The following is a 20,276-nucleotide window of genomic DNA, read 5'->3' as shown; positions in this document are numbered from 1 at the left end:
TAAAATATGATTCAAACTCACTAACTTTGCACGTGTTTGGAGCGAATCAAGATCAGTCAAAACCCACTCCGTTGCCAGGTCATGGGGAAGGCGATCCGTTCTCTTCATTCTTGTTATGGACGATCTATATGTAGCATGAATGGTTGCTTGAAATATATTTCCATTCATGGTGTTTGTATTGGTTTTGAAGATTGTGTTATTTTGAAAATACAGAAAAATAAAAAAGAAAAAAAAGAAAAAAGAAAACGCAGAGGAAGTCATATTTGACATAGAATGGTCGAGTGAAAAATATTATTGGATTTTCCAGGTTCTAAGAATTTTCACCATGCTTCTAGACAAAAGTAAAACCTGTAGGGTTGGTGTAGCTATGATTTCTGAATCAGTAGAAGATATGGGTTCACTATGATTTTTGAGTTATTGTTCATCCCCTTCTAAAAATCGAGCTTTAAAAAACTCAAAATTAGAGCTTCAAAAAATTCAGAAATTGATTTGCAGGTGTGTGTTCATCGTGTTCATTCCCTTAAAAAATCGAGATTCAAAAAGCTCACCACAATATATTAATGTCAACCCATCGGCCATCACATCCCTTTCCTGAGTTTGTTCTTAATTAAAAACCAGATTTAGCATCCTGCATCCCCGTCATGAGTAGCTTCAAGAACAAGAATGATTTTTTGGGTTCAAGAATATCAACACTATAAAATTTCACTGGTAAATTGCACAAAAAATAATAATAATAAATTAGTGACTAAATATGTACAAGGACAAAGTTCATTATTCTTACAAGCCATTAACCAGAATTTAATTTAATCTTTGTGACAAGATACAAATGTATTAGTTCTTCAAGAGATAAGAAAGTAATTAATATACATTCATGAACACATAAAGGCACTGAAGGTAACATGACATAAATAGGTTCTCACTTCATACATCAGGGGTTGATTTCTGTCTTACCTGGAAAGGCTATATATGTACCTTTATGTATCCTAATAGGAGAGTTTAGTTATTGAAGCTAAGGAGGAAGCTTACAATATGTACAGTAACATGGGTTTTCAAGATGTAAAAGACATCATGATATACACAAATCTAGAAAGAGCTCTAAGGATAAAAATTTCAGGTGGAACGAGAAGGAATAGTAGAGATCACTTGCGGAAACATTAACGCTAAAAAGGTTTGTATTTTGATGAAGACTATAAGGAGAAAGGAGAAAGGAGAAAGGAGGACTTAAGGGATTTTTGTTAGGCCTTTATATATATCAAAAGGATCACAATTAGAATACTGGACACATATTAGGGTGCTCAATTGACAAACTTTCTGTCACTCATCTCCTTTGTAATGGAAGGTATGCAACTTGAACTCCTAGTAAGGCCACCCTTGTTTGCATTACCATAACCTCTCTTATGATCTCTAGGGCTAAGAGATTTGGCTCTACTTCCATCAAACCTTGAACTCTTCTTCAGCATCTCCTTCATAGCCGCAGCTTGGAACAACACTGGATTCGTCCTGTCAAACCGGTTAAATCTCACACAAACCCTCGTGTGTTCATTCAATGCCTCCTCTATCTTCCCTCCACATTTCTCCATCTCTTCTTTCACAGCCTCTGAGCACAACCCACAAATCAACTTTCCCAAAAACTTCTCTCGCACTCGAGCAATGTACTCTGGGGTACACTCCTCACACATCCCACAACACTCACACTTCGCATCTTCAACTTCTGAAATTGGGGGAAGCGTCAACTCATCAGCAACAGCATCAACTTCTTTGCTAAGCTCAAAGGATATGTCCGATATTGTTCTTTGTAGGGTATCCATTGATAACCTTGAAGGCTTTTGGAAATTGCTTGGAGTACTTTTAACATGATTGTAGGAAGCGAATAGGGTATCTCTGTCAGGAGCCATAACAAGATTGTGTTGATAATTATCTATTTTGAGTGCTTTGAAGAGAAGCTACGATATGGTTAGAGTGGTTGTGACGTTCATGGACTATATAGTGTGTGATTTTATCTACTGCTTTCTTGTCCTTTCCAAGTGTATGTGGATGACGTGTGTGCATTCACTCAAAGTAAAAGGATGTGGACAAAAAAGTACCTTACCTTTTAGGTTTCCAGTGTGAACCAACAGTTCTAAAATTATGACCCTTTCTTCAGGGAAGTATACTCATAAGGAGGCAGCCAACTTGTTCGGAATTATTAAGTGGATACGGTGTTAGTCGACTTGCATTTGACTAATCTAGCCTTTTTTCAACATTGGATTCTTTAATTTGCCTGCTATTAAAAAAAAGGTTATGTTTTAATTAATATCAAGGAGATATATGTAAAAATGGGGTGTTTCTATTTTCAAAAAAGATTTGACAAAATGGGGCAGTTTTTATTTGTTTTGTAAAAAAGGGGCTTTAGACCAACTTCTTCTATATTTTATTTTATCAGAAATTACACAAGGGGCTTTAGACCAACTTCTCTATATTATTTTTCTATTCATCTAATACCCATAACAAATGCAAATGTATCGTATTTAATAAAATTAATTATATCTTAATTCATTTATGACCATTTAATATGGATAGAAAAAGGTAGGAAAAAAATATAGCACAATATTTTTACATATTAATCATTAGTTTCCACAATATAATATAGATATATCTTTCACATTTTACATTTTACAATTTTAATTTATATACGTATTTGCATTATCAAACAATATATTTTTTTTAATCATTGTTATTATCATTAGAATAATATTGTTTACACATCCCAATAATAAATATTCATTCACCTTTGAACCTAACTATATATATATATATATATATATATATATATATATATATATATATATATATATATATATATATATATATATAGAGAGAGAGAGAGAGAGAGAGAGAGAGAGAGATTGGTTTAAATATTTCAAACAACTATTGTTTTTCTGAATGTTCCATCAGAAATTAACAAATAATTAAAAAATCAAGTAAAACAAAAAATGTATTTTCGGTTTTTTGCACTTACAATTAATGAGATCATTTAATTAAATCCATTCAATTAAGGAAACAAAATAAATATGTTAACCTAATCTTTTCATTTATAACCATTGACATCATTTCTCCATTTCTTCGTCTAAAAAATGTCGGCCATATAATTCCTCATTCAATCGCCGGCCAAAAAATCGGAACGATCCTCTTCATTGGTTTTCCCTCTTTTGATAAACGGTGACGTTGCCGAAGCAAAGCATTTCCATTGTTGATCCGGCGACGCAGAGCACCTCCACCATTTGATTATTCTCGGTTGGTAAATTTTAGCTAAATCAATCGTGAGTTGTTGATCTTTCTATTTATAATTTTGAAGTACAATCAATCGAAGATTTAGTGACTACTGGTATTGGATTAAGTCCAAAACTGCCCATTTCTGAGTGACAACTTTCTGTTATGATTATTTACTAAAAAATGGAACTTCTTTTTGTGCGTCTAACGAATTATGTGGGTGAATCATTATCTTACATACTTATAAAGCTTGCATTTTCCCTTGATTGTGATGCATTTGAAACCCCCCACAACAATTTGCTAAAACTTCATATATTTGAAACCCCCAAACCTTTTCACCTTCTTAATAATTAATCACACATAATCAATGGTAATTCATATGAGATAATAATTTGCTAAAACCTCATGCATTTGTATGGTATTAGAACATGTTTGAGTTTTTAGGTTTTAGACTTTAGTAATGGGTAATCCGTTTGATACGTTGGATTTGAAGCTATCTTATTCGAATTACCCAAAACAAGAGATAAATTAATAATATATGCTCATGCATGTTTTGTACAAGCCCCAATCAAAATACAATATATCATGATCATACAATTAAGTGTCTTTTATTCCATTTTTGGCTTTATAACAAAAGTTTGTTTACGTGGCGAAGAAAAAAAACTTGAAGATGAATATTTAGGTTGGATGTTTATATAAGATTTGTTTTAAATATATAATATAGATATAAATACACAAATGTGTGTCAAATACAGCCCATCACAAATTTAAGGTTATAAACTACAATATAACTCAAAGTGGTCTTCCAAATAGTAGACGAATCCCATATGTTGTAAACGAATCCCACATGTTGTGCAGAAATTTAGTTGCATAGATAATATATTATAATTATATTTCATTTAAAATATGTTAGGGTCATTTGGTTATTACATTGTTGTATTAGGCACTATAGTCTCATATATTTTGAATGACTCTTACAAAAATGATGTCAGTAATTTGAATATAACGTAATATCTTATGATGTTTATTGAATGATATTATCTTCTATTGAGCACTTTTTAATTGGAATCAACTTTATTATGGTTAAAAAATTTGGCTCCGTTTTTTCTTTTCATTAGTTCTAGAATATGATTTTTTATATAAACTTAAAATATGTCACTATCTTAAAATAGATTGAGAATGTGATTTTTTTTTATTTATTTAAAATACGGCACCATTTTCTATTTAATAGTAAAACTAACAAAAGTTGTTAAATATGTATTTTTATGAGGTTCAACGACCACAAATGAGAATCCATATCTAATCAATCATCAACTAATTACATTAGATACAAATGTGTACATAAAAATTACATTTAAAATTTTAAACTAATAGTAAAAAATTTCATTATTTATTATAATAAAAAATCTGTAAATCAAAAAATATACATGTTATTTAATCGCATACAAGTTTTATGTATGGCTTATTCACAATACATTAAACCATATTAAACTACATAATTATCCCACTGCGCAACGCGCGGGCATTCGCCTAGTATACTTATAAAGCTAGCATTTTTCCTTTCACCACATTCATTTGAAACTCCCATTTATTTTTTCCTTTCACCACATTCATTTGAAACTCCCATGACTTTTCAATTTCTTTTTAATAATGGTTATAAGTTAGTTAATAAGGTTAAATAAATATAAAACCTAAAGTGTAATCATATATAAACTATATTTCAATATTAAAAGAATATATTTTCTTCTACTTATAAAGTTATGTTTTTAACTTTTAACATATTATATTTAATTTATTAGGTCTAATATGTTGTTGTATGTAAACCATTATCATTTTAAAGCTACAACTTTTGAACAATTTGGACAAAATACTTAAATTGTTAATTTAAATATAACATTAGAAGGGCAACTTCAATATAAATTTCAGGTCTACTTAAAAAACCCAAATAATATTTTGTGAATAGTTAAAAATGATAAATTATAGTGCTAAATGCAAAAACAAAATTGTAATATCAATTTAACTAAAGTATTTCCTAAAGATATTTTTATAATCGTTAAAAGATTTGAAATAATTAGCTTAAAATAAATTATAATAACAATTGTTAAAAATAACTCTATATAAATGATTATGTTGTTACCTTTAAAATAAAAAAAATGTTTGATATTTTAAATAATTACAATGATAGAAATTAAAACGTTAAACAAAATAAATTTAAAAAAACTAATTAATAATAATTACAACTATAAATAACATTACTATATATTACATTTTATTTTAATCATGAGTAACCCGCGAGTAGAGGTCAATCATATAATTCAAAATAGAGTAAATTACATGAATGGTCCCTATGGTTTAGAGTAATTTGCGTGTTTGGTCTCTGACTTATTTTTTTAACTCGGAATTAATGTCCCTACTATTTGTTTTTGTTACGCACTTGGTCCCTGTCTTACCTAAAAAGACTATGTTTTTCTCTTGATTTTCTAATTTATTTAAATAAACACACCCCCAACCCCACCTATTCACCTTACCTTACATACCCTATAATTTTTCCTTATTTAAATAATAGTCTTTTAAGGTAAGACAGAGACCAAACGCGTAACAAAAATAAACAGTAAGGACAAAGCGCATAACAAAAACAAATAGTAGGGACCTTCCGAGTTAAAAAATAAGTTAGGGACTAAGCACGCAAATCACCCCAAACCATAGGGACCATTCGTGTAATTTACTCTTCAAAATAATCAATATATTTTATCTCCTTAGTATACGAATTATTATATCAAATTTAACAATAACATTATTGTTATATTTAAAAAAAACATGTAAAGATTTCAGTTATATAGATGTTTCTGCGCAACGTGCGGGCGTTCGCCTAGTTACATATAGGATAGTGTGAAATGTATATATATATATATATATATATATATATATATATATATATATATATATATATATATATATATATATATATATATATATATATATATGTTCATGTTCATTTGAGAACATTCTAATTTTGTGAGACCGTGAGAATAAATCTAAAAATAATTTTAAAATGCAAAATAAATGGAACAATCCAAAAATTCTTTTTTTAAATATTATTTTTGGAAATTGAATTAACTAAAAAAAATTAAAAAAAAATCCTTTTTTTTGAAAAATACGTGAAATATTCTAATAGAATATTACACTAACATATTCTAAAAAATATTTTTAAAATGCAAAATAAATGGAAAAATTTAAAAATTCTTTTTTTAAATATTATTTTCGGAACCTGAATTAACTAAAAAAATAAAAAAATTCCATTTTTTTTTGAAAAATACGTGAACTATTCTAATAGAATATTACACTGTACATATTCTAAAAAATAATTTTAAAATGCAAAATAAATGGAAAAATCCAAAAATTCTTTTTTTAATTATTATTTTCAGAACATGAATTAACTAAAAAAAATAAAAAAAATACGTCTCACAGTCTCACAAAATTAGGCCGTCTCACATGAACCTAACTCTCTCTCTCTCTCTCTCTCTATATATATATATATATATATATATATATATATATATATATATATATATATATATATATATATATAATTCAAGAATTAATTATGTATTTAAACTCATAAATTCTATTGTATTTCTCTAATAAATTTTTATGCTTTTGCAGTTCCGTTAGGGATGCTATTTTGAATCTTAAATTTTATTATGTCATCCTAGCAGTTGACACTCAATAGTTAAGATTGAATCTTCGTGTGGGTTCCTTTTATTAGTTCATTGGAGAAGTTTTCATTTTGTCATAATTTTACAAAGGTGCAGTATTTTAATTTATTGGTCCAGAATTGTTGATGTGGTTAAAATGATTAATTGTTATGGGTATTGAACCGTACCAATATCGTATCAAAAAATATCATTGCTTAATAGTGCGGTTTCAAAACCGCACAAAAAATAGCCAAAACCGCACTAAAATAGCCAAAACCGCACCAAAATAGCCAAAATCGCACCAAAAAATAACCAAAACCACCTCAAAAGATAGCCAAAATTACAACAAAAAGTAGTCAAAACCGCCTAAAAAAAGCCAAAATCGCTCTATAAAATAACCAAAACTGCCTCAAAAAATAGCTAGCTAAAATCGCACCAATTAACACATTCGCCATTGATGCATACCACGCTACTTATGAAGCTTCATTTTCTTGTATTTAGGTATGTTCGGTGAGTGTTTTTCAATCAAAGGTTTAATCGTTATTTCTTTCTCTCCAAAAATGATTGTTTCAATCTCTGTAATTTCTTTTTCTCTACCAATTAAAAATATGTTCTTGGGAAATCACATTTCATTGATGTTGTTTTCAATTTCCTTTTCACCATCTTAAAACTCACTCTGTAAAAACTAGCTCCATACCTATTGATTGAAAGTCACTAAAGGAAACATCATAAATCTTTGGATCCCTTTTTGGAGATATATTACGGAAGAAGAGGCATCTGCAGAGATTTAGAACAAGAAAACATCGTTAAAAAGTTAAAATAGGACATCCATTTACAATTTATTAAGACAAAAATGGAGTCACAAATGTCATTAATGAAAAAAAGATAAATAATGAACATATCTCACATTCGTTTTCAAGCATGGAATCGACAAATCTATAATTACGAGAAGAGGTTACATCTCCAATGTTACATAAAAGAGGGATGAGTGAATGAAAATTTTGAAAGAAATTTGGAGGGACCTAGCGCGAAATGAAAAATTCGAATGAAATTTTTAGAGAAAAGATTAATGGTGCGGTTCAAAAAAAAAAATAGTGCGAAATGTTTTTTGGTGCGGTTCATTGTCTTTTAGTGCAAATTATTTTTGGTGCGCTCGTATTTGTTTTTTGGGACGGTTTCCACATGATTTTTTGGTGCAGTTTCGGGAAATTGCATTAGAAAATGCTTTAATGGTGCGATTTTGGGAAACTGCACTAACAAAGCTACTTAATAGTGTGATTCTTTTATTTTTTTATGTTGTAGATACTTAATAAGACGGTTTTTAGAAGGGATCGCATCAAAAAATATAAACCACTCGCCCTATTAAATGACCTGTGTACTAGTGATTTCTGTTAAGCACTTAAATTTTGATTATAAGTATATGATTGGTCTAATTTCATTGGAAAAGAGAAAGATGTTTTCTTGGTTTGATACTTTAATTGAATGATAATAAAACATGTCTTCCAAGTGTTTGATATAATGTCAAAAAGAGGAGGTTTTTATTTAAATGAGATAATTTTGATATGTTGAACTATTTGGGAAGATTTTGTTAGAATCTGAGATGATTTTGATATGTTAAACTATTCAGGTTGGGATGATAATAAAACATGCCTTGTTCTTTTTTTCTCTTTTGATAACTAATGCTAATATTCAGGGTTTTTTTTGTGTGTCTTCTTTAATGTTTTGATAACTGATGTTATTTTATAGTGCGTTATCTTGTTGATTGTATTTTATAGGCGGTTAGAATCTGACCATGTGGTACGCATTCTATAAGAATTACGAAAGTTTGTTTTATTATTTGTCATATAAAAACATTCTCACATAATGTTATTGGACTTTATGGTGGTTATTCTCTTTAAAATTTTAGGATTACATTCTATTAAAATAAATTATAATTATTTAATATCTACAACATGCTGTCAGAATTTATAGTTTTTATTCTCTATGACAATCTATCAGATTTTGTAGTTTCAACTACATTTTGTTAGAATTTATAGTTTTTATTCTCTTAGAATGAGCTGATTTTTTTAAAATGTGAAAGTTGAATATGTTTTCTTTATAGATTTATGTTTTAAAGAGGTTGTCATTGATGAGGAAAGGGAAGAAAACATGGAGAACGATCGTGTATTTTACCAAAATGTATTTTGTCACAATGTATCATGTGTTTTTAATATTTTTTCAGAACGGATTAGTGTTTTTTATTAGATTTTGATGCTTTTTTGAAACCATTTTTAGTTTTAATCTTTAAGATAAAATGTAATTCTTAAACAATTATAGGTTAGATTTTTTTTTCATAATGAATGTAATAATTGTTTATAATCTTATTCCCCATGCATTAATGTAACTAGTGATTATTAATGAATAAAATCCGTATTTTTTAGAAAACGTTATTATTGATAATATGTTGTATAATCTTTAAGTACGTTAATTTTTTTAAAAAATATATGTTGAATGTAACCGTATTTTGCATGAATAAAATCAAAATTTTCTTTACTAATTTATATGACAGAATAAAATGAGTTATTACTAAAAGTTATAATAAGAATAAATTTAATTAATTTTAAGTTTTAAATTTTAAAAAACAAGGGAACTAATTATCCTTTAAAATATAAAAATTTCTTTTTTTAATAAAGGCTAATTGACTACAATATAGTTATGCTGAAATTTAGATTATTATATGGTATATGTTACCCTACTGTAATATCATAAACTCTCAGATCGTGACCATTGATTTTATTCCATCCGTTGGTTCAGATTAGTGCTTACAAACATACAATAAATGTTAGGAACACATGAACTAGTGTCTTTTACATTTTACATTTTTAAACTATGTTAATTATTACTTTAATACATATATAAAGAATTTACTTTAATACATATATAAAAAAATTAAGGGAATATTTTTATCAAAAAACGATTTTAAATATATCAAAATTCATAATTTTTCATTCTCTATAAATAAATAGACATTCATATTTATAGAATTTTAAGATAAAATAAAAATTTTATTTTTTTATAGTCCAACTCTCATTATTAATAAATGAATAAAAGTGCATCAAATTGTTATTATACTACATTCATTATTCATTTATTAATAGAACATATGCTTAACTTTTTTATAGTTTAAATATTATTTGTATATGAATCTAACACGTAATAAAGTATGCTTCCCTAAAATATTTTTTACATCAACTTTTGTCATATGTTATACTCATATATAAATAAAGCATGCATTAGCTCTTGTTGTATGTTATTTTTATATATAAATAAAACATTCATCAGATTTTTTTTTACAGTTGAATTATTATTCATATATTAAGAAATAGTATGTTAATAAAAAACAATGTGTTTTGAAAATTCGAATTACTTATTCAAATATAAATAATAAATGAATTGTAACAAATATCTGATAAATATGTTATTTACATATACTGAATAAGTATGAGATTGATTCCTACATTTTCAATCTTTTATTTCAATTGAATTACCTCTCTCTCTCTCTCTCTCTCTCTCTCTATATATATATATATATATATATATATATATATATATATATATATATATATATATATATATATATATATATATATATATATAGAGAGAGAGAGAGAGAGAGGGAGAAAACCATTATCAACCAATGAACCAATCTAAAGCATAAGAATTTAAAGCAATCAACGACAAAAGAAAGAATTGTATACTTTTACTATTGACGCAGATACACCGAATTTTAACAAAACCTACTTATTTTTTTGTTAAAAAAATTTTGCAATGTTTTTTTATCGAAACAAGAAACCGAATATACCAAATATTCATGATTTTTTTATCTTCTTTCCATAGAAATTCATACTGATATATAAAAAATGATTTTTTTTTCAAAAAAACTCACTTCCTTTTTTTGATTTTTTGAAAAGTTAAGAGCTATTTTTTATCGAAAAAAATTTAATATATATAATAAAATTCATATTTTTTTAGTACTCTTTAAACATATATTCATATTACTTTATAAAGAAATAAAAAAAAATGAATTTTTAGTACAAATTCACGCCCAGATTCACATGTGAATCTGCCCATATGAATCTGATAATAGTAAGTCAGATTCACATTAATTGTGAATGTTAAAATAGAAATATTTACAGTTTGGATTCACAATATGAATGTGAACTAACTGTGTTTTTTTTATATTTTTTTAATTGTTGTCGATGTTTATTAATAGAGGACAAAAGTAAAATTTGGTAAAATTGTTTTTTTAAATAACTTAAATATTAAAAATAACAACAAAAAAATTCAGTTTTTTTCGAAAAAAAAAGTTTGTTTTTTATTTATGAACATGAGTCTTAATGGAAAGAGGATGGAAAATCATGAACAACGGTATATTCTGTTTTTTAGGATAAAAAACGCGCCTTAAAAAAATTTTAAACGCAAAAAATAGGTGGGTTTTTTGGTAAAAAGATGGTTTTTTGATATTATTCGGTATATCTGTGTCCAATGTACAACAGTACATCCATTCTCTTAGGCGTTAATCCCTTTAAATTTCGACGTTAAAGATTGGCTCATTGGTTCATTATTAATGACGTTTACATGCTAGTTATTCAAATCATCCTTATCACTCCGAAATGTTTACATGCTAGTTCTAATACCGTCGTCATACGCTTAGAATCCTACACACATAAGGTATCCAGATCCGGTTGGCAACAGACCATAGATCCGAACAAATATTATCATATATGACAACATATAACATTTAACACATAAAAACATTTTAGGCAACTTTCCTAAAATAAACTACTGCTCGTGTCTATATTATAACAGACACACATCTCACAATCTCCACTTAGCATTCTAAGTTTAAGTCTAGAAATCCTACAAATTCCTAGTTCGCTTAAACTAATGCTCTGATACCAACTGTGACATCCCCAAAATCACGGCCAGAAAAGACTGATTTCATTTATGTTATTTAAAATAATTTTAGAGTAAATCCTTTTGATTTAAAAGAGTTGCGGAATTTGTTCCCAAAACTAAATATGATAAAATAATATTTATCAAAGCATTTCATGAAGAGATGCATTTTCATTATATAATCAAAACTCGGGATATCATGTTCCGATACAGACCATAAAGCATAAACGATAACATTACAAGTCATTCAACAAATATATACATATACAGGCTTGTAAACAAAACAACTCGATGATTCATCCATCTTATGCCCTTGCGCCACTTCGTGTAATACAAATAAAACTGAGTGGGTCAGGCTTGGGAGCCTGGTGAGCATATAGGGTTTTCAACCCACAATAAATAATTATATTTAATTTCACCAACCAACAATAACCCGATTACCCATTCCCGTTATCCTTACTTTATGTCCCTAAAACAACATCTATCTCAAGGGACCTAATCTAGGATTTTCACCGCGACGGACATTACTGCTAAGGGGTTTCCTTAACAATAGATATCCTAAAGGCAACCATGAGGGGGATAGAGTACACCGATGAACACATCGTTCACAACACCTACAGGTTATGAACCTGCAAGCGTTCCACATGACTGTCTAGAAAGAGTATGTGGTCGTTATCCATACTCCGCTGAATAACTAGATCAACAACGACAACATCGAGGCCTCTCATCTGTTTAACACACATCAACTATCTACCCATGTTCTACCCAACATATTAGTAGATAAAAATATATATTTTTATACATAGTTTAAAACCTGTATAGCATTCTCATTCAATACATATTCCACATAACAGATGAGGCACATCCACATAACACGTATTTCATAGAGAATAAATCGGATCTATGAGATAGAAGAAAGTGAATATACATTCACACATATAACAACAAAATATACACATAACACGTATTTCGTATAAAATACTTCATAGTTATGTGTTAGAAGAGAGTAACAACACACTCACTTGATCAGAAGATGACCGGACAGCACTACGACTTGTAGATGCAGTATTCTTTGGCAGATCTGGAAGATCTTCACAAAAACCGGGCTTCTCGCGGGCAGAGCTTCGGCTCGGGAATCTCTCTTCTCGGGATCTTCGGGGCTTCGGAACTTGATTCAGGGATCGGGAATAATACGAGGGCTTCGGGGTATAATTCGCACGCAAATCGAGGCAAAAGCTAGAGAGAAAGTAAGAATTTGGCAAAAGAATTAGGCTGCCCTCGCATGCCATTTTATAGGAGGCTGAGGCCTTGCAGTACGCTGGGCGTACTGCTTTACGCGGGGCGTACGCCTCCGAAATCGTCACTGCTTACGTATCCGACGAATTTGAGTGTGAGGCGCGTCATGCTTCGCTGTACGCTGGGCGTACAGCCCTACGTTGGGCGTAACCCGGATAAGTCCGGTGACTCCACTTCGGATAATGTCGGATTTAATAATTAAATTTAAATTTTATTTATTTAATAAACTTCGAAAATTCATATATTTTTCATACAAACTCCATTTTCGACGTTCTTTATATCCACGGGTAGGTGAGACTACGCTCTATAATTTTCGTTTAGACTCCGTCGGCTAATTTTGATTTGTTTTTATTATTTATTTTTAGTAGGCCGGGACATGAAAACTCCGTTATAAATTCATAACTTCTTTATCCGACGTTCGTTTTCGTCTGTCTTTTCACCAATGCACTACTATCAACGAGATCTTCGATTCTCGTTTAGATTGTTTAGACCAACAATCACTTGATCTCGAATCGAGTATTCGGGCTGCATACTGTTAGTCGAAACTTCAGAAAATCATAACTTCCTCATACGAAGTCAGATTTGGGCGTTCTCTTTATGCACACTCTCGGTTTAATGAACTCTACGACATTCATTTAGATCCCTAAGGCTAAATATCGCTCTAACGTAAATTTCACTTTTTACGTCATTCAGCGTTGCCGGTTCTGTCGCGAAACTTCGACAGGTCAAAACTTCTTCGTTATAACTCGGATTTTGGCATTCTTTATATATTCGGAAACCTCGTTTCAACTACTACAAAATTATACATAGATATCAGCTTTATCTAACATTTTATTTTGACGCTTATTGTTATTCTTAATTACATTAAGACACACAATTAAGCACAAAACACATAATACACTTCTATTATCTCAAAACGGGCTACAAAGGTTAACCTAGACTACTATATCAACATTAATGACAAGCCCAGAAACTCAGGCACTACGATTCTCTCCACCTTACAATGATTCCGTCCCCTGAATCACACATCAACAAACAAATGCGGATAACGACCCATCATGTCACTCTCCGTCTCCCAGGTGAGATTTGGCCCATTCGTGTGTTTGCATAGGACAAGCACTAACTTCACCATCTTGTGTCGTAACTTATTAGTCTTTCAGTCAACGATTGCCTCTGGTTCTTCAATCAACCTTTTGTTCTCATCGATTCTCAACTCCGAAAGTGGAATCATGTCGGGAACTTCTCCCGTGAAATTCCTCAAATAACACACATGGAAAGTGTTATTAATTCCATTCAGTTCTTCTTAGTAGTTCGAGCTTGTAAGCTTGGTTCCCAATCCTCTGAAGAACTTTAAACAGTCCAATAAACCTTGGAATTAATTTTCCCCTTTTACCAAATCTTATAAGTCCCTTCCACGGCGAGACTTTAAGCAAAACCGAATCTCCAACTTCAAAAGTCATCGGTCTTCGCTTGTTGTCAGCATAGCTCTTTTGACGATCCTGAGCTGGTAACATTCTTTCCCTAATTATTTTCAACTTTTCAGCAGTTTGATGGACTATCTCCGGTCCCATAAATTGCTTTTCCCCAACCTCAAGCCAACAAGACGGCGTACGACACTTTTGTCCATACAAAGCTTGATAAGGTGCCATCTTAATGCTCGAGTGGAAACTATTATTGTAGGAAAATTCTACCAAAGGTAAATGTTCATCCCACTTACCTTGGAATTCCAGGGTACATGCTCTAAGCATATCTTCAAGTATTTGTATCGTCCGTTCGCTTTGACCATCAGTCCGTGGATGGTAAGCTGTACTTAAACACAACTTGGTACCCAATTCCTCTTGTAGACTTTTCCAAAATCGCGAGGTGAAACGGCTGTCACGATCTGACACAATCGTTAACGAAACACTGTGAAGCCTCATAATTTCCCTCACATAAGAATTCGCAAGCTTATCCATAGACCATTTCTCCTTGGCTGCTATGAAATGCGCACCCTTAGTGAATCGATCAACGACCACCCAAATCATGTCGTGACTATTCTTTGTTCTGGGTATTTTAGTGACAAAATCCATAGCGATGTCTTCCCATTTACCCATAGGCACATGTAAAGGTTCTAAACTCCCATATTCTGATGTTGTGTCTTGACTCTCGCACAAGTCACACACTCGGCCACATACTTTGCAACATCAAGCTTCATCGTCGGCCACCAGTAATAGGGTTTTAGGTCCCTATACATTTTAGTGCTACCAGGATGAATCGAGTACATGGTATTGTGAGCTTCTTCCATCAGAAGAAATCTGACTCCTCCTGTCTTAGGTATCCAAATCCGATCTTGGAACACCTTCAGTCCATAACTGTTTATACCGAAAACCAACTTTTTGCCCAAACGTTCCTCCTTTCGGTCATTCTTCTCAGAAGCTTCCTCTTGAGCTTTCTTTATACTCTCCACAATTGTCGAGACAACTTCTATTCTCAACGCTCTTGGCCTTTTCCTTTCAAGATTGACCTTCCGACTGAAAGCATCAGCAACAACATTTGCTTTACCGAGGTGGTAAAGTATCTCACAGTCGTAGTCCTTAAGTAAATCTAGCCAGTGTCGTTACCTCATATTCAATTCTTTCTGATTAAAGAGATATTGGAGACTCTTATGATCAGTGAAAAGTTTGCACTTCGTGCCATAGAGGTAATGCCTCCCTATCTTCAGAGCGAAAACTACCGCTGCCAACTCCAAATCATGAGTCGGGTAGTTCTTTTCATGCTCTTTCAATTATCGAGACGCATATGCGATCACCTTATCTATTTGGGTCAAAACAGAACCCAATCCAACCCCAGACGCATCGCTATAAACAGCGAAGTCTTGAACTCCATCGGGTAGAGAAAGTATCGGTGCCTCACATAGTTTCTTCTTTAGCTTCTCGAATGCTTCTTTATGCTTATCACTCTAAGCATATGTAGCTCCTTTGTGGGTCAAAGTTGTCAATGGACTAGTGATCGAAGAAAAGCCTTGGATAAACCTTCGGTAATATCCGGCTAATCCTAAAAAGCTTTGGATCTCTGTGGGACTTTTCGGTTGTTCCCACTTCATCACAGCTTCGATCTTCGCTGGATCAACCATTATCCCTTCTTGGTTGACCACGTGACCCAAAAATTGGACTTCTCGAATACAAAAATCACATTTGGAGAACTTTGCATACAGCTTCTCCTTCTTCAAAACTTCTAACACTTCTCGCAAGTGTCTACCATGCTCCTCTTGGATGTTCGAGTAAATTAGAATGTCATCTATGAGCACTATCACAAATTTATCAAGGAATGGATTACAAACCCGATTCATTAAATCCATGAATGCTGATAGAGCATTGGTTAGTCCAAACGACATAACTAAGAACTCGTAGTGTCCATATATAGTTCTAAATGCAGTCTTCTCGATATCTTGCTCTCTTACTTTTAGCTGATGATATCCTGACCTAAGATCGATCTTCGAGAAATAGCTCGAACCTTGAAGTTGATCGAACAGGTCATCAATCCTCGGCAATGGATATCTATTCTTTATTGTTGCTATATTCAGCTCTCTGTAATCAATGCATATCCTCATGCTCCCGTCTTTCTTCTTTACGAATAACACCGGAGCTCCCCAGGTCGATGAACTAGGTCTAATGAAACCTTTGTCCAATAACTTCTAAAGTTGCATCATTAGCTCCTTCATCTCCATCGGTGCTAATCGGTAAGGTGCTTTTGCTATTGGCGTTGTCCCTGGTAACAAGTCTATTCTAAACTCCACTTGTCTACCAGGCGGTAATCCGGGAAGATCTTTGGGAAATACTCCCGGATACTCACATACGACAGGAACGCTCTGCATCGCCTTTTTCTCCTTCTTAGTATCTATCACAAATGCCAGATACGATGTACATCCTTTGGCCAAACACTTTCTGGCTTTCATTAATGAAATGATTCCGGAATTTACTCTGCGTTTATCTCCATACACTGTAAACGACTCTTTCCCTGGCGGGTTTACCTTTACAATCTTCTTCTTGCACAATATCTCGACGTCATTGGCACTAAGCCAATCCATTCCCAACACGATGTCAAAACCATTAAGTTCTATAGGCAATAATTCCTCGTGGAAATTATTCCCATTTAAGTCAATTAAGATGTTTTTCATACGATGGCTAACAGGTACAAACTTGCCACTAGCAACCTCGACTAATAAGGCATTATCTAGTCTATCAACTGGCAAAGCTAGTTTCCTACCAAATTCATGCGAAATAAAGGAGTAGTTGGCTCCAGAATCAAATAAAATTTGGGCAGGCAATGTGTTTACAAGAAAGGTACCTGAAGCGACATCATCTTCATCTTTAGCAGCTTCCAGTGTCATCTGGAATGCTCTCGCCTTCGGTTTTGCCGAAATGTTGGGTCTAGCTGCCTCCTTCTTCTTCGAGCAGTCCTTCGACAGGTGTCCCTCCTCACCACAACCATAACAAAACTTCTTAGTGAGGGTGCATTCATTGGCATAGTGCCCTGGCTTTCCACATTTAAAACATCTGGCCACTACCTCACATTTTCCATGATGCTTCTTCTTACATTTTTCGCACCATTTCGCTTCACCTCCTCCTCCTCTCGACCTAGACTTTGAGAACTTGTTTTTCTTGTTGGACCCTAAAGGTCCATCGAATTTCCTCTTTTCACCAACCTCTATCCTTTCCAGACCATTTTGCTTCTGCTGGGCCTCCACATTCTTAGCTGCTCGAACAACTGTTTTGAGAGTGTTTGCCATCTTGACTGTCGGGCCAAAGTCGGCAGGCAATCCATTAACGAACCTCTCAATCTTGGAGAGTTCTGTTGGCACTAGGTACGAAAATAACTTCATTTTCTCAGTGAATGCAGTAGCATAGTCATCTATCCTCATCCTCCCCTTCTTCAAGTTTTGGAACTCATTGTTCAGATCAATCAGATTTATCTCTGAACAATACTGCACCCTTAATTGTTCCAAGAACTCCTCCTATGACATTTTCAGGGCTTCTCCTCGTGGCATAGTATCTGCCATCAACTTCCACCAACTCAAGACTCTAGCCTTCAGTTGTCTAACTGCAAAGACATTCTTCTGTTTGTTGTTACAGTCGCAACTTTCAAATACCATCTCCATTTCGGAGATTCAATCCATAATCTCAACAGGCTTCGGGCTTCCAGAAAGACTTGGCGGCTTGGCGCCCAAGAAGTTCTTGTACATTCGCCCATCCTTGTTGTTTCTCCTTTCGGGATCGTTCCTTCGTTCTCCTTGAGTCCCAACTTCACTCACCATGCGACTATGGTTCTCTTCCTCCGATTGCTCGGGAATCAATTTGGGTTCCTCAATAGGTATGATATGTTCGTCCCTATTATCATGCAACATCTGTCGCATCTCATCCCTTTGTTCAGCTAACATAGCCCGAATCATGGCTTGCACCCCAGCGATCGTTATTGGTTCTGGTGCTGCTGCTACAACAGGTGCTTGCTCAATCACTGGTGGTTGATTCCTGGTTTCATCCGCGTTTCCAACGCCACTTCTGGTTCTTACCATTTTTGATCTACACACCGAATAAGGTTAAATTAGATCCTCATCCATGATAGATATTCAAATCATCATTATCACTCCGAAACGTTTACATACTAGTTCTAATACCGTCGTCGTAAGCTAAGAATCCTACACACATAAGGTATCCAGATCCGGTTGGCAACAGACCATAGATCCGAACAAATATTATCATATATGGCAACATATAACATTTAACACATAAAAACATTTTAGGCAACTTTCCTAAAATAAACTACTGCTCGTGTCTATATTATAACAGACACACATCTCACAATCTCCACTTAGCATTCTAAGTTTAAGTCTAGAAATCCTACAAATTCCTAGTTCGCTTAAACTAATGCTCTGATACCAACTGTGACATACCCAAAATCATGGCCAGAAAAGACCGATTTCATTTATGCTTTTTAAAATAATTTCAGAGTAAATCTTTTTGATTTAAAAGAGTTGCGGAATTTGTTCCCAAAACAAAATATGATAAAATAATATTTATCAAAGCATTTCATCAAGAGATGCATTTTCACTATATAATCAAAACTCGGGATGTCATGTTCCGATACAGACCATAAAGCATAAACGATAACATTACAAGTCATTAAACAAATATATACATATACAGACTTGTAAACAAAACAACTCGATGATTCATCCATCTTATTCCCTTGTGCCACTTCCTGTAATACAAATAAAACTGAGTGGGTCAGGCTTGGGAGCCTGGTGAGCATATAGGGTTTTCAACCCACAATAAATAATTATATTTAATTTCACCAACCAACAATAACCCGATTACCCATTCCCGTTATCCTCACTTTATGTCCCTAAAACAGCATCTATCTCAAGGGACCTAATATACGATTTTCATCGGGACGGGCATTACTGCTAAGGGGTTTCCTCAACAATAGATATCCTAAAGGCAACCATGAGGGGGATAGAGTACACCGATGAACACATCGTTCACAACACCTACAGGTTATGAACCTGCAAGCGTTCCACATGACTGTCTAGAAAGAGTTTGTGGTCGTTATCCATACTCCGCTGAATAACTAGATCAACAACGACAACATCGAGGCCTCTCATCTGTTTAACACACATCAACTATCTACCCATGTTCTACCCAACATATTAGTAGATAAAAATATATATTTTTATACATAGTTTAAAACCTGTATAACATTCTCATTCAATACATATTCCACATAACAGATGAGGCATATCCACATAACACGTATTTCATAGAGAATAAATCGGATCTATGAGATAGAAGAAAGTGAATATACATTCACACATATAACAACAAAATATACACATAACACGTATTTCGTATAAAATACTTCATAGTTATGCGTTAAAAGAAAGTAACTACACACTCACTTGATCAGAAGATGACCGGACAGCACTACGACTTGTAGAAGCAGTATTCTTCGGCAGATTTGGAAGATCTTCACAAAAACCGGGCTTCTCGCGGGCAGAGCTTCGGCTCAAGAATCTCACTTCTCGGGATCTTCGGGGCTTCGGAACTTGATTCGGGGCTCGGGAAT

At 32.7% G+C, this 20,276-nt stretch overlaps 1 protein-coding gene across 1 annotated transcript; it reads right to left on the bottom strand.

Moving 5' to 3' along the window:
- Positions 1-847: 847 nt before the first annotated feature.
- LOC145089135 (uncharacterized) lies at positions 848-1,969 on the bottom strand. Its single transcript, XM_079027621.1, has one exon. It carries the CDS (start codon positions 1,893-1,895, stop codon positions 1,296-1,298), a length of 600 nt encoding a protein of 199 aa, XP_078883747.1. The 5' UTR covers positions 1,896-1,969; the 3' UTR covers positions 848-1,295.
- Positions 1,970-20,276: the final 18,307 nt, after the last annotated feature.

This window comes from Lactuca serriola, chromosome 1 (genome assembly GCF_051521515.1).
Source record: "Lactuca serriola cultivar US96UC23 chromosome 1, Lser_US96UC23_V15, whole genome shotgun sequence".
Taxonomy (NCBI): domain Eukaryota; kingdom Viridiplantae; phylum Streptophyta; class Magnoliopsida; order Asterales; family Asteraceae; genus Lactuca; species Lactuca serriola.
The sequence above is the reverse complement of the archived record's forward strand: the minus strand, read 5'-3'. Positions and strand labels throughout refer to the sequence as shown.